At 39.5% G+C, this 14921-nt stretch overlaps 1 protein-coding gene across 10 annotated transcripts in view; it reads left to right on the plus strand.

Moving 5' to 3' along the window:
* PROM1 (prominin 1) overlaps positions 1–14921 on the plus strand; it is a 63692-nt gene that overhangs the window by 15749 nt on the left and 33022 nt on the right. For 7 of the 10 annotated variants that reach the window (XM_071556754.1, XM_071556755.1, XM_071556757.1 and 4 more), the window contains exons 3-5: positions 6522–6580; positions 9716–9742; positions 11269–11474. In XM_071556754.1, the coding sequence (XP_071412855.1) occupies positions 6522–6580; positions 9716–9742; positions 11269–11474 (292 nt within the window). The remainder of the gene's footprint in view (positions 1–6521; positions 6581–9715; positions 9743–11268; positions 11475–14921) is intronic. The other 3 variants (XM_071556760.1, XM_071556763.1, XM_071556764.1) reach the window with 1 other exon arrangement.

The following is a 14921-nucleotide window of genomic DNA, read 5'->3' on the forward strand; positions in this document are numbered from 1 at the left end:
TAAGGGATGTGGAGTCTGAATGGGTGATGATCATGCTGATGAGAGGAAACAGCATACTGAAGGCAGAAAAGGGCAAAAAGGCAGATTGCCGTAGCAAATAAGTTAAAAGACATAAGCAATTTGGTGTGCATTTGTTGTGGTTTTACCGTCATTCTCTAGGGCTTTGTTTTGCATGTCCATAGTTAGGGACAGCAGCAAGGTTCCTTTCTTACTTGCCTTTTTTTCTTGTCCAAAGGTATGGCGGAGGATACAAGATCGAGTTTTGCACATTATTGCTTTAATGCGGGTGAATAGACAGGTGACTGAACAGAAAATTTCCTTTAACCATGGGTGCTCTTGTGTGTGGGCTACAGAAGTGAGGGAAGGTCAACGTGTCACTCATGAGTTGTGCTTGAAGGGAAGAGGGCCACAATGGCCTCTGGCATGGAACAGGAAAATGGGAGTTGAATCAACCTGAGGTTCACAGTATCTCAAGAAATGAATTGTATGGAGACATACCTTGTCTAAAAGTTGGGGGAGAAATTATCTAAAAAGGCTGCTTTTATTTTTCTTAGAGAAAAGAATTATGTCCCAGGTCTGTCTGAGGGAAGACATTGTGAAGAGGGAAGTGAAGCTTTTCCACCTAGAGCTGGAAAGGATTGGTCCAGACTACATGAGTGAATGCATAGGTGATTCTTCTTAACTGTGGACTAAATTGATCTCTTATTGTGTGGGAAGTAGAAAGACCTTCTTGCCTGTGAAACTTCCCACTTGTCCTAAAGAGTGAGTTTTCTTCTTGCACACAGGGTGACCTTTCCTCTCTGCAATCTCTGCACCAATGTACATGGTGCATTCCTCAAACACTACCATGGTCAGTCTTTCCTTGCTCTGCAGTGAAGCCAGAGACAAGTGATGCTGTGGGACTGGGACAGTAAGAGTGAGTAGAGCTGTAGTGTAGCTGGTGTCAGTAAAGAGGACCAAAGATGAGCTTGGCTTACCTTCTGAAGGAGACCTCTTCAATGGGAGCTGAATCTGACCACAGGAAAGACTATTGGCTTGAGGCTTTGGGGAAGCAACCAAAGCTCTGTTCAAGTCAAAGCAAGGATTTTAAAATGTCAATAAACTGAACTTGCCATAAAATTTACTATAGGATATGTGGACAGTTTTTGTCTCTGATAAGTCTGAAAAGTTAATGCAGCTTTCCTGGTTTTCTTGGCCTTTCGAGAGATATTCATTAGTCTGAGTCATAATTAGAGAGGAAAAAAAACAAGCTTGAAGTCATTTTAATTCATTAATTTCTGACTAATTGACCCATATTCAGAGGGATACTAAACTGTTCAGTATGTATGTAGTCCATTGACTCTCGCTATTACAGATGAACAGGAATGGGCTGAAATACATTAGAATGAGATAGCAATAAAGTAGTTATTAATTGATCATGTGTATTATCTATGTAATTCTCCCCTGTTTTGAAAAAATCTGTATTCAGTGTGATATGAATGCTTCAGTCATGGTTGTTGCTGGTTTGTTTGAAGACCTTTCAGAATAGAAGCCTCATATATTATACTATGCATAAAAAGACAAATTAATTTCTGGCATAATTTGATTAATGCTGGAGTTGCAGTATAGCTGAACTGACTCAATGGAATTGTTTAAGTGAAGACAAGGCATAGCATTCCCAAAGGTTTTATTCTGTTTTCCTGTCACCTACATTTGAAAAGCTTTCTTGGCAGAATAATTTGTGACTAATTTATGTTGGCGCTTAATAGCCAGACAGCTTATTTTTAATTCTCTATTATTTTTGCTATCCCTTTCTGTAGAGCAGTTCTAAGAGGCATGCCTGGTGATAACCTCATTTTCCTTCCAGACTAATGAGATGTTGTGTGTATATACACAATACGCAAGGCAGAAGTTGGTGATTATGTTTTCTTAACTGGAGATCCTCAGAGGTGCTTAATATTTCTTCACAAATTGAATTGGTAAATTAACAGTTCATCTGGCTAGTTAGATTTACTAGGGCAGATGGCATTTCGCATGTGTGATAGGGGGGAGACAGCAAAGCAGTAATGTAATTAGCTGTGTAAATGAGCCTCACAAGGTAAATCTCTTTAACCCCAGTGATAAAGTGTGTGTGCTAAAACCTTGGATTACTGGACCTGTGAAACAATGTGTGCAGCTGGTCAAGCCAAGATTTCAGAGGTAATCCAGCTAATTTGAAAATAAAGGACACCACTTTTTATTACACTTTGCTAAAACGTTTATATTTGAAACAGTAACCAGCCTCATGGCCGTACTCTGCCAGTAGTTCAGGAGAGTGTCCTGTGAAGTTACCTTAGTTCTCTTGTAAATAAAAGCTTATTTGAATACTAGAGATGAGGTGTTTTAGATAGGGAGGAAAGGTGCTTCACAAAAGCAAACGAAAATCACAGTCTGAATAAAATGTGAGCTGAGGTGTCTCTTCATTGTGTTGCAGTGAGCAGCATAGCCAGACATAGCTTGTGTTTACACAGTATGTGGCACAGGATGTTCCCCATGATTACTATCAGTGTGTGTAAAACCTGATAGAATCACAGAATGGTTTGGACTCAAAGGGACCTTTAAAGGTCATCTAGTCCAACTCCCCTGTAATGAGCAGGGAGATTTTTGGTGTTGCAAATCCACTAAGGTGTGTTTGTGTATACAGATATGTGTATGAGTAACTCACATTAAGTTGTAGCCAGAAATGTTTTTATGGAAATATGTACAACTTCCACCTTTCATTTGAAATTAATTAACCACGGATATGCCTAATCCCGTTTATGCTGAAAGCTGTTGAAATAGTAAATTCATGGTAAAGGTTGGACAGTCACTGTGTGCTGCCTGGTGAGAAAAACCACCCTGAAGCATCATGTTACTTCTGAAAAATCATTGCAAAGTAATGTAAGTGGTGAATTTTTATTCAGCAGGGAAATCTCACATTCTGTAAAATTAAGGGGGAAGAGTGGGCTGTGGAGTAGCAGCCATTGTACTGTGTGTGAAGCCTGTATTGTTCTTACTATTAAACTTACTCAATCCATGTGGGAACCTTTTATTTTCAGGCTTCCTTGTTTATTATTAAACTTAAAGGTGTTTTAGTTTCTGATGAATAAGGTTTAGAGTCTCTAAGTTTGAAAAACACGTACAAAGTGCTATCTTTTGCATAAGTTTGTCATAGTTATTCAGGTTGATTTCTGTCATTTTTTTTGACTCACAGGCTAGAAAATATGAAAACAGTATAAATAAAACTGTGAATCAGGAACATTCAGAGCAATTTAAGCATATCACAAGGAATCAGAGCATATTTTTGCTTGTTTTGGTTTGATTCTTTTAAGTATTGGTTGTTCTGCTTGGAGATACTCAAAGCCTGAGTGGACATGGCCCTGGGTAAACTGTGGTGGGTCCCTCTGGCCTGAGCTGGGATGTTGGACTGGATGATCCCAGGGGGTCCCTTCCAGCCTCAGCCATTCTGTTTCTCTTGAGCAGTTGCGTCCATATAAATACACACATGCATACAGAGAATCCATAAATATATGTGTTTATAGAGGTGTGTACAACTTTATGTAACATGTTTGGGGTTCTTTTTTATTTTAGTTTATTATAAGAACAGACACTCAACTAGAAGAAGGAGTAAAATGTTTCAATTTCTATTTAACATGGAAAGCTAATGATTTTAAAATTTTCTTGCACCAATTACTAACAGTAGGAAATGTATCAAATGATGTTTTTGTCAATAATAAAACGTTGCTTTCTTGCATGGTTCCTGGCAGTGTTTTCACTACTCCACTAAATAACTTATAATAGAAAGTCATTACAATTGCAGGATACTATTGGAATAATTCGTATTGGGAGGGACCTCCAGACATCAGCAAGTCCAACCCTTCTCCAAAGCAAGATGAACCTCTGAGTTAGGAGCAGCCTGGAAGTGAGAGCAGGTTGCTGGGGCTCTTCTGGTGGGCGTCAGAGTGACATCAAGGAGGGTGATGCCACAGCATCCTGTGCAGTGGGCTCCTGCATTGACTGCTTGCACACATTCAGTCTGTGCTGCTTCATGTCACTATGGATCACAAAAGCTTTTCCTTTTTATTCCTTCCAGTCACATTCTCATTTAAGCTGGTAGAAGTTTCTCATTAGTGGCTGTTCCACACTGTGTTGTCACACAGTGCTAAATAGTTGAAACAATACATAAACAAGAGAATTGTTTTAGCTTTTCTCCTGTATGCTAAAAGCCATCTGGCTGTAAAGAAAATTAATTGCATTTGTATTTTATGCACCAGTATTTCTTAAATTTATATACATGGCATAGATATCAACAGGAAGAAAGAAACGTTACCTGTGCTGCAGAAGAAGAAATTGCACACAATTGCACACAACCAGTGTGATTTACACCTTTGGGGTTTGTGCAGTTTTGCCTCATGTGGCTGTGTATCTCATTGTTGCTGAAACTTTTGGAGAAGCACAGATGCTGCCTAGGATGGTGTCAATGCAGAGAGGACTTTGCTGGTCCCAGTGTGTGAGATGTTTCAGAGCTGCACCAGTGGGATCTGTTTTGTGTTGCCCAAATGGTGTGTGCCCTTTCCTTCAGCAGTTTCATGACTCCCAAGATGCAGAGCTTAAAAGGAATTGCAGGGATTGTAACTCTTTTGTGCTTCCCAGGTGCTTATTTTATGTATGTTTTGGTTTTATTTCTCTTATTGTGGGATTCAGCTTTAGTTTGTACTTCATGTGTGGCCATTCTATGGTGAGGCAACCTCATTTTGAAGAGTTCTTGCTTACCTACTGCTAGCAGTCAGTGTTAGAGAATGTACTTCCTGCCCCATGAATGATTTGTAGCTTGACACTTGAGTGATGCATTAACTGAATTTTACATTTAATTGTCAGTCTTCCTGGCTGCAGCTCCCTTACAGGGACTACCTGCCTTACAGCTGCAGACTTGCTCTTGTATGTTTTCTTTCCTTGAACATTGGTTTCTGCGAGGAACTCTTCAAGGCTGCTTCAGTTTGCAGATCAGTTGAGTCTGTGTTCGCTCTGCTGGGTGTTGGGGAGGGAGAACTATGGGACACTGCTGGCATAGGAATTTGTTTTTCTGAGCCACGTGAAGGGTGAGAGAGGAGTGAGATCACAGCCCCTGTGAAAACTCCCTGAACATACTTCACAAGTGCTACAATAAATTCTGATAGCCTCGGGTTTTTGGGAGGTGAACACTCAGTTTGGAATCTTCAGGTCCTTTACTGATCCTCAGATAAGGTAACTTACTGGAGACTTCGATCAAGTATGTTCGCTTGCGTATGCAGAGACTAAAAGCAGGGCAATGGCAACGTGAAGTCCAGCTCTGTAGGAACACTGGGGCAGAATTCCTCCTTGAGATGTAATGGCTTCCTTCCTATTGTTCCTCTTTATCAGAGGAGACCTGTTCAGTCAGTGCTGCTGCTGTTACACACCTGGTATGGAGCACACCCAGAGTTGCTGGTGCTTCTCTGAGTCAGAGGGGCTGCAGAGCTCGTGGTGCCCCTCTTCAAGTGCAGGGTGTCACAGAAATGACCAGGAGCTGCAGTTCCCAGCATAGTTCCCCACAGGGTTGTCAAAAGCTCCGTAAGGGTAGACTGGTGATGTCCCAAAAAGGGGATCCATTTCACAGAATCACAGACTATTCTGAGTTGGAAGGGACCCACAAGGATTATTGAGTCCAACTCTTAAGTCAATGACCCATACAGGGGATTGAACCCATGACCTTGGCATTGTTTGAACTGAGTTTTAACCAACTGAGCTGATCTTGTTGCAGCTGCCAGGATTTACTGAAAGTGGCACTATTCGTGTTAAATCCCTTAGTGGTTGCTGTAATCTTTTATATTGTGAATATGTTAGAGTGAGTGTTAGATGGAGCTGCATGCACAGTAAACAGTAATGTGTTAGGTTTTCTGATCTGTTTTGGTGCTGTTGCATACTCACTGTTGGTCCAGAAATTGAATAAAAAGCCAAAAACCAAAAACAAGTGATAAAAAAGATTGGGATAATATTGGCAAGATAAGGGTTTTCTTCCTTGTTTCCTTCAGTCAAGAAGTCGTAATTTGTATGTTTATGTTGCAGAGTATGTATCTAATGCTGTGTGTATGTATGTATGTATTTATGTATGTGTGTATATATGCACATATGTACTTGGCATAAACGTGAAGCAAAGTTGATACCCAGAACATTGTCCAAGTAGTTGATAAATGTGTGATGAACTTTTAATAATGATTTTATGGTACAGAGGATGACCTCAGTGAAACCTTCACTATATTTCAATGGCAACTGATTAATTGATAGATAACCTGGCTATTATCTTCCTGTGGGCTCATAAAACACAGTTGATTAAAAATGTTGTTACTAGACAGATTTATGGGGACGCTTATGTGCTTGCCTATGCTGTTGATTTCTGTTCTTAATTTCATCTTGCCTACCTGACAGTAGAATTCACACCATCCTCTTTCTTCTGTTTTTATAAATTGCATTGTTTAAAACTCTGGAATATTCTTGCTTATTTTCAGATCTCATCAGAAAAGTAGCACAGCAGCAGTTTGGAAATACACAGGGCGATTATCAAAAGGTAAATTGTCTATGTGTATCTGCATAAAATAATGAAAATTATGACTTTGAAATTAGTTTTGTTTCTAAAACAGGAATTATTACTTTAAAACTATATGAACAGGATAGAAATATTGTTTTAATAATAAGTGTGATAGTTTCCTGAAAAATGTGGGACCAAAACCTCTCAAAAGCAATTAAAAAGAAAATTCCATAAGCCACTGGAAAGAAATTAATCATAGTTAAGGCTGATTTATAAATTCCAACTGTAATGTGATTGCAGTGTCTGTTGCACAAAGATTGAAGGCTGTTTGTATTGAAAAATACTTTTATTCTAAATAGCCTTTATTTTAAAAAAGCTTAAGAAGAACCATTACTGCTCTGCTCTCATGTAAGCTTCAGCTGTTGTCCTCAAAAATCTGAATTTATATGCTGGTTCTGGTGCCTTTGTACAGTGAAGTTTCTGTAGCCTACTTATAAATTATATTTTAGTTTATGTAGTGTGTTAATCATGTGGAGGATATTTTCCATTATCTCTTTAGGTTTGTCAATATCCTATAACAGTTGAAATTCTTAGAGTATCTGGTAGCAAGATGGAATGGAATGTGCATCTGATTTTGGGGCTGTTCTCAAAGACAGTGTTCTGCTTTTGAACCAGTATCAGGCAGTAGGAATGTTAACTTTGACCAAGCAATGGAGAAGTTATTTCGGGAGGGGGGGTACTTGTTTACAGTCCCTGCAGTGTGGTGTACCTGTCAGGAAGAGGAGTATGGCACTTGGCATACAGGCACTGAGCTACTGCCTTGAATCTGCCTGGCCTGAGCAATGTGGGTATTTGAAAGGGGAAAGCCTTGTGCTTCCAAGTCTTCCTGACAACAAGCCTATTGCCCAGTAGATTGATAAACTCTGTGTGACATCCTGGTGTGTGGATATTGTAACGTGCATCAGGTGACTCTTGCTGATGCCATACACTTGTTTGGTGGTCTCTAAAGAGTGGTGCATCATCAATTGGCTGCATACCCAGGGAGGAATGTTGGGTTGGGCTTGGTAAGGAGAGTTTTGGGACAAAACTCTTAGACCATAGGTGACATACACGAGCACAGGTTTAGTATTTGATAACTAGTATATAAATCATGAGACATCTGAGACTGATGATGGCTGTAGTCCTGCATAGGGGATGTGCTTCTTGAAATAGTGTGTGATTATGGGGTGGCAGAGACAGTATTAGGAGTGCTTAGTATTAGAAGCAGAACAGGTACAGGCCATTCATCAGTCCAAATTCTGACCTGAATATACTGCAAAACTTTGAAATAAATTTGGAAAAGGAAAATATATCAGGACAAGTAGGGTGCGGTTCAGAAGACAGAAGCATTAGTGAGAGTCAACTGTGAAGGGGCCAGCATGGCTGTAGGTGTGACCCTGGAGGAATTTCCAGTGGAGATAGGAAAGTGTGAATGTTGCTGAAGGGAATGGGTAAGTAGTTGGAATGTTTGCCTGTGGTTTTGGTCATTCAAATTCAGGGAAAATTAACTTAGACTAGGATGAGTTCAGAAAGTGTTCATTAGGGTGATTTAGAAAATCTGTGGTTCTTCAGAGGAAACTGGAAGTGTTTGCTTTGCGTAGGAAAAGAAATGATAAGGGGTGTGATTACCCTTTTAAAATGAATATGAAGAGGAAGCGTCAGGAAGATAACACTGCTCCCTGGGCAGAAGATAGTGCTAGCACAGAAGCAAAGGGGCTGAAACAGACCACATGCAAATCCTGTGAGAGGAAAACTTGCTCACCAAGCACTGGGAACAGCTCTTCAGTAGCAAGAACAGGAAATCTGCTTCTCATATTTTTTATCCTGTTAAATTTCTGCTGTGATTCCTCTGTATCATTTTTTTAACCTATTTATAGAACATGTTAGTGACCCAGGAGGCCCTTCCCACTTCTGTGCTGTGTCCCGGTGTTCCCAGTTGGACTCTTGCATGAACATCTTCCCATCCCCTGCCAGGGGCAGCAGTCTGCCAAGACATTGCAGCAGCTGAGCCGTGCCTGCTCAGGGAGAGCCAGCTCGCTGCTGCTGCTGCTGCTGGTGGTGGTGGTGCTGCTGCTGCTGCCGCCATTGCTTTACTTTTGCTGGGAGAGTCCTTGCTTGAAATGTTCCAAATCATACTTGGTACCGGAGCTATAAGGAAGGGCAAGCGTTTGTTTTCCTCCCATTAGTATGGGGCAAAATATATTGATATATTCAAAGTATGATTTTGAACGTGTTAAGTAATGTTGTACAGTAGAGGTTTCATAAGGATGTGTGTGATGGTGAAAAATAATTCCTAAAACTTGAACATTTCTGATTTTCACACATCAGACTTTGTTTTGAGGAGTCTTTACCTTGTCTGCTTCTCTTCCAGTTACGAGAAAGAGGAAAGCATTATCAGCTGTGAAGGGGAAAATACAAGAAATTCTATTTGCATTGTGGAAACGAAGGGGAAATTGTTTTTTTCTGGAATTCCTGTCATTAAATATTTAGTCTTGAGTGTTTTCTTGGTGTTACACATAAGAAGACAGTTAAGAACTGTTAAATAGATTTCTTCAGATTTTCTTAAAAGCCTATTTTTTTTTACTTTAGAATAGTTTAAATTAAATCTTTGCATGATTAATTAAAAGTGAGGGTGAATTTTGTGTGTGATGTGTTAAGATCCCAAAACTGCTAGTGGGGCTACCAAAATAAAATAAACATTGAAAAGTAAAAGTTAGTCAGGAATATCATATCAGTTATGACAGGTGGAATTCATGAAGAAGTCACTAAACCACAAAGTAATGTAATCTCTGGCTTTCTGTGAGATGTGTTGGGAATTATATGAAGCAGATACTCAATGTGGAAGTAACTGGTCTCTCATTGTTTTAGGGTGGAACTATTTGTTGAGCATGTCCTAGATTTCTTTCACTTACCACGGAAACCAGAAAATACCTGCTATGTATTTTATTGGAAATATTTTTCCATAATTATTTAATGATGCTTCTATGGATTATTTTACTTTAGTGGCTTTTGTTATTGTTTCTGTGTTGTTAATTGTTATGGTCATGGCTAATTACTCATTATTCACGGGATTTGTTTTTCTGTGCATGCTGCCTGTGTATTATACACATTCTCCATTTGTTTTGACTTCCACAGCCAGAAAATGTTGTCCTGACTCTTCAGGTAATACCTTGTGGTAGATGTACAGCTTTGAAAAGAAACTAACCATGTCTGTGTGCATTACTGCTATTAGAACATCGATAACAATTTTTAATGTTATTTTAAGTACTGTTTTTCCATCTAACCTATCTTAAAATAACTTAGTTTGTCAAATAATTTTTGAAGTGTTCGGCTAGCTAGAAAATAGTAATTCTTTTGCATATCTAGCCAAATTCTTCTTCCAAGCATCTAGTAGTTCATATTCTGCAGAAGGAAGCATAGGTTTTAACCAGCAGCTAGTAATAATAATTAAAAAAAATAGTTTTCATCCTAGAATTGGTAATTAGGTCAGAAATTTGCAACTCTGCTAATGGTGATGGTTACTGTATTTGTCTCAGTTAATTAGGGATTGTGAGGAAGGGCATCAGCAAAGCTGGAACTGGAGCATGATTGATAGATTGTGAGAAATTCTAACTTTGCAGAACAGTTACACAGCCTGGATTTCATCCCCTTGCTGCTAAGTTGCCCTTGTACTGGTGGATCTGTAAAACAGAAGAGGACTCAAAGTACTAGTGTGAGAATTAGTTCTTCTAAAATTCGGAAAGGAAAGGAGGAGAGAGATTTATCAGGGAAGAAAGACCCCTGGGACACCGCGCTGTTGATCTCTGTGTGCAGACACCTACCTGCCTGATCCAGTTATGAATGGGTTGGCTTGTGTTTTCAGCAGAGAGAGACAGCACAGCCAGCTCACAAATTGTCTCCTGAAGCCATGTCACCTTGTGTAGGGTTGTGCCAGGGCTGCCTGGCCCAGCTTCTTGGTCTGGAGGCTCTTGCAGTGTTAAAAGCTAGTTATGGTACTGCATTGCATCGTCCCCTTTCACTCCTTCCAGCTTTTGAAAGCATCCTATTAGTTGCTGCTGCTTTGCTGTTTGGACGCAGAATAAATGTCTTTACTTGAGAGTAAAAATCTGTCTGCTCCTTCATGTTTTACAGTCTCTAAGCAGTTTTAAATTCAGTAGTTTGGAACCTTTGCCATTGTAATCAATTATCCAGTGAAGTACTTCCTTTTGTGTTTCATAAGAATCATTCTAATCATAACGGGATAAAAGGAACAAGCTAAGCCTCCCTTCCCCCTCTGATGAAGTATTGCTCTAGTTAGGCTTGCTTACATTTGTAGAGCCTTTTTAGAAACAGATGTGAGAAACAGTAGATTTGTGGTTTTGTAGGAAATTAAACATGTTAATTTTTAACCTGTTTCAATTGCATTGATTCACATTTATTTGTTGTGAGCCTACTTCTCTCTTAGCACTCACTCTTGTAGTTTGCATAGTTAATAGTCTAACTAAATGATTATTAGCTATCAGAATCTACAATGTTATGTATCTTTTTGTTAGAAAAGTTGTCAATTATTGACAAAATATACCCAGTCCATAACCTTGGTAACTTAGTAGATGATTTAGTCTTTAGTGTGATTTTTAATTATTTGCTCTGTATTGATTGCAGTTACTATGTGATATCTGCTATTACCACTATTTTTGTCTGACTTACAGGCCATCTACTATGAAATCGGTTTTATAGTCTCCGCAGCCTTGGGAGTGCTATTTATTTTGTTACTGCCTCTTGTGGGACTTTGCTTCTGTATGTGTCGTTGCTGTGACAACTGTGGTGGGGAAATGCATCAAAGACAGAAGAAAAATGCTGACTGTCAGAGGAGCTGTTTTGCAACATTTCTTTTTGTTGCTTCTTTAATAATAAGGCAAGTGTGACAAAGAGAACAATATGAAGCCTGATATAGCACTAATTTTGCAGTGTCATATGACCAATATTACTGTATTAGCCTACAGGTGCAGAAATTATTTTATTATATTGTTGCTTATTAAAGAAAATGTAACTGCATTATAAAAACGCTGCTACTATTCCTATCCCCGGGCCATTATGTACTTACTCGAGCAACGTGTAGGTGTGAAACAAAAAAAAATTGTTTGAATTTGGCAAGTGAAATTTTGGCCAATCTCGAAATGGCAATTGCAGATTATTACATTAAACTTATGAACATGAGAGACTGTGTCCTGTTACCATCCCATAGGGAATCTGAGGTTCAACGTACTGTTTTGTTCTTGTGTTGTAGTGGTGAGAAAAGCAGTTGTGTGACTTTCTTCAGTATTTGCTGTCCTCCAGATAGTCTTATTAGTTCAAAATAATGGTTTTTCTTTTGAGTCCTGAGTGGTTTAAATCATGCATGAACTCATTGTAAATCCTGGAGTCTGGAGATATTTTTGCACTGTTGCTGTTATGAGCACACTCCTGTACTAGGTGTGTAATGGGTGATGAGGATCTACAGTCAAGACTCTTCTCTGCTTTCAAAGACATTATTTGCTTTCAGGCTTTCTGTTTTCCTTTAACTTCAAATTTTTACCTGCCTACTGTGCTTATTTTGTGATTATATTAAAAGGAAAAACAAAGGTCTTTTAATATATACCATATGACTGTTCAGTCAGGTGGGATGTGCTTTGTCACTTCATTGTGATCTAGAATTTATTTTTTCTACCACTGTGTGTCATGACAAAAAATCAGACCTTGCCTATGCTCAAATGAGGGCCATGCTGATAGCAGATATGGGAAGATGCTCTTTTCCCTCAGACATCACTAACGAAACTGACCCTTAAGTATTCTTAAGACTAGAAAGCTGAATCATGTTGTAGGTGATCGGTGCATCTCTGCCTTGATAACAGGGAAAAAGTTCTTCACGGTACAGTGGTGCCTTGAAGACAGGAAGTTATTAAATCACCTCAGCATGCCAAAGCTGAAGGGATCTCACAGAGCTCGCCAGCTGTCCTTACACTACATTGCAGGATGCTACTTTCTGGTTATAATGGCTGGGGAATGTTGCCTGTCAGTAACTAAGAGATCGTCCTCCTTGCTGGTCTCTTTAACTTGCACATTTGCTGCCAGCTAGCCTTGTGGGCTTAAGCACACCCAGCACTGACAAATGTTTCTTCCCAGGTCATGACCAGCAGATCAGTGATCCCTTTCTAGAACTAGAGAAATTGCCCCTTTAATTCCTCCTTTTTTTTTTATCCTTTTGTATGAGGCATCAGGAGTATCAGATGCTTAACCTGAGGGAGAGGTTGGTTTGAGATCTGTTGGCAGGTTTCCACAAGTAGAGATAATCTCATATGACTGCCTGGCTAAGTCTCTAATGCTGTGAGTGCTGTGCATGGTAACATAGAACTTTGCAAGGCTAATACTACTGATCCCAGCCCGACTGAGTCCGTGGGCCTCTGGCACACCTCTGGACGAAGACAAATTCTCCTGCCCTTCCTGAATATCTTTCACAAAGGAGGAGAAGATGCCATGTCTGAATCTACCTAAGCTTACTGCTATAGTGTCACACTAAAGGATGGTCTTACTGGTAGCCACTGCCCCAACAGCAAAACTGGAGAAGGCCTGAGACTTAAAACTGTTTCTACATGTCTTTTACTGTACTCCAACTAAGGATTTATTATCTAGTTTTCCCCAAAGTTCCCATGCAATTTCAGCTTAGGTGGAAGATTACCTGTAGTGCTTCCCAAGATCGCACTTCTCAAGGACCGTGGCAGAGCTGAATACGTAAGATGTGACAATAACCAGGAGTGTAGTCCTGAGTGAGTAAAACGCTTCTGGCTACTTGCAGACAGAGCCAAAAGAATGAAAACTTGACTGATGTCCACCAATACAGGGTTACATCAAGATGTGCTATGAAATCATGAAGGTGGGTCCTGTCACTGTTTGAGTATCACTTTAATTTCATGCAGCACTGGGGGACCTCCTTTGGGCAGAGGTCTCCTAAACCTCTGCCAGGTGACTGGAATGCCAGAGGCTCATTCACCAAGAGCTATGCTGCTTCAGAAGATGCATTTAGCAAGGCTGGGATCCATCAGAGTACCCTGACCCCACACCTCTGCCAGTGCAGCTGTGCTTCAAAGGCAGTCCCGTGGATCGTACATGCAGACAGCTGCTGGTGGAAGGACTGGAAAGGATTTCTAGGGAGATGGACTTCTTCAGGATTGCCATCTAAGTGTATATTCTGCCTCTTCCTCCCTCTCTCCTGCAGTGCCAGCCATTACAGGATTCTCTCAATCACAGGGCCAGAACACTGAAGAGAGCAGAGAATATTGAGCCATTCTTTCCTTTTTTTTCTCTTCTTCCTCCAAACTCAATTGATACATTTATTGATTTATTTCTTTTCTTCATCTAGTTTTTATTAAAATTTTTATTTTTTTCAGTTCTTGGTATGGAAAAATGTTTCCAAACTGTCTTTTCTTGGCTGGGAAAGACAGGTTAAATGCATGGTGAAGGGTATTAGTAGGGGAAGGGCTCCGAATTTGAAGCCTGCAATAGATTCTGTATGTAGGCAACAACAACTCTAGTAATATGGGAATGGTTCTTCTGTGTGTCAGGTTGCAAGGTCACACTGACATAAATATGCTGTTAATGGAGATTTGAGAATATTTCAGCTAGTAGATTTTAATTACAATGAACATTCCTTCTCACTTTTCCAATGATGCAGTGCTCTGGTAATTAGGAAGAGGTTTTAATACTAAGCTTACTGGAGTGATGTGTAAAGGAAATAAAAGTATGACAGATTTTCTTGTAGTTTAAAAAGAAGCTCTACCTAGATCTGCTTTCTGCAGGTGGAGCATAACATGAGAAGTATGCTTTCCTCAAGGAGGGATATAAGAAAGAAGTCAGAAAACTAGTGGCTACATATGCAGTTGTTTATCTTAATAGGCCTTTAGTGTGTCATTTCCAGTACATGCACTTCATGATTGAAATATTTCTTTTTATATATTGAGTCAAAAATACATGCAGTGTTTTTGGTAATTCACAGCTTTTATGATTGATGTTGTCCTACAAAGTAGAGTTCCATTGCTGCAGAGCAGAGATAATAGAACTAATCTATCAAATACATAACTGAATAGACTTGATATTCCAAATGTATAGTGAGAACAATTATGTGCTTTTCTTTAAAGGTTAACTGAGGGTGTAGGGACAGAGACCTGCAATTGCCTCTTATTTCCTAGTCATCTGCAAGCTTAGACAAACGCATGTTTTCTCTGGGAACAAAATGTATTTTCCATAGTTCCTCTATATTACAAAGGGAGGAACGTTTGATTTTTAAGAAAGCTTATATTGCAATACCAAATTTGCTGGTAATATTAAA

Source organism: Pithys albifrons, chromosome 5 (genome assembly GCF_047495875.1).
Source record: "Pithys albifrons albifrons isolate INPA30051 chromosome 5, PitAlb_v1, whole genome shotgun sequence".
Taxonomy (NCBI): Eukaryota; Metazoa; Chordata; class Aves; order Passeriformes; family Thamnophilidae; genus Pithys; species Pithys albifrons.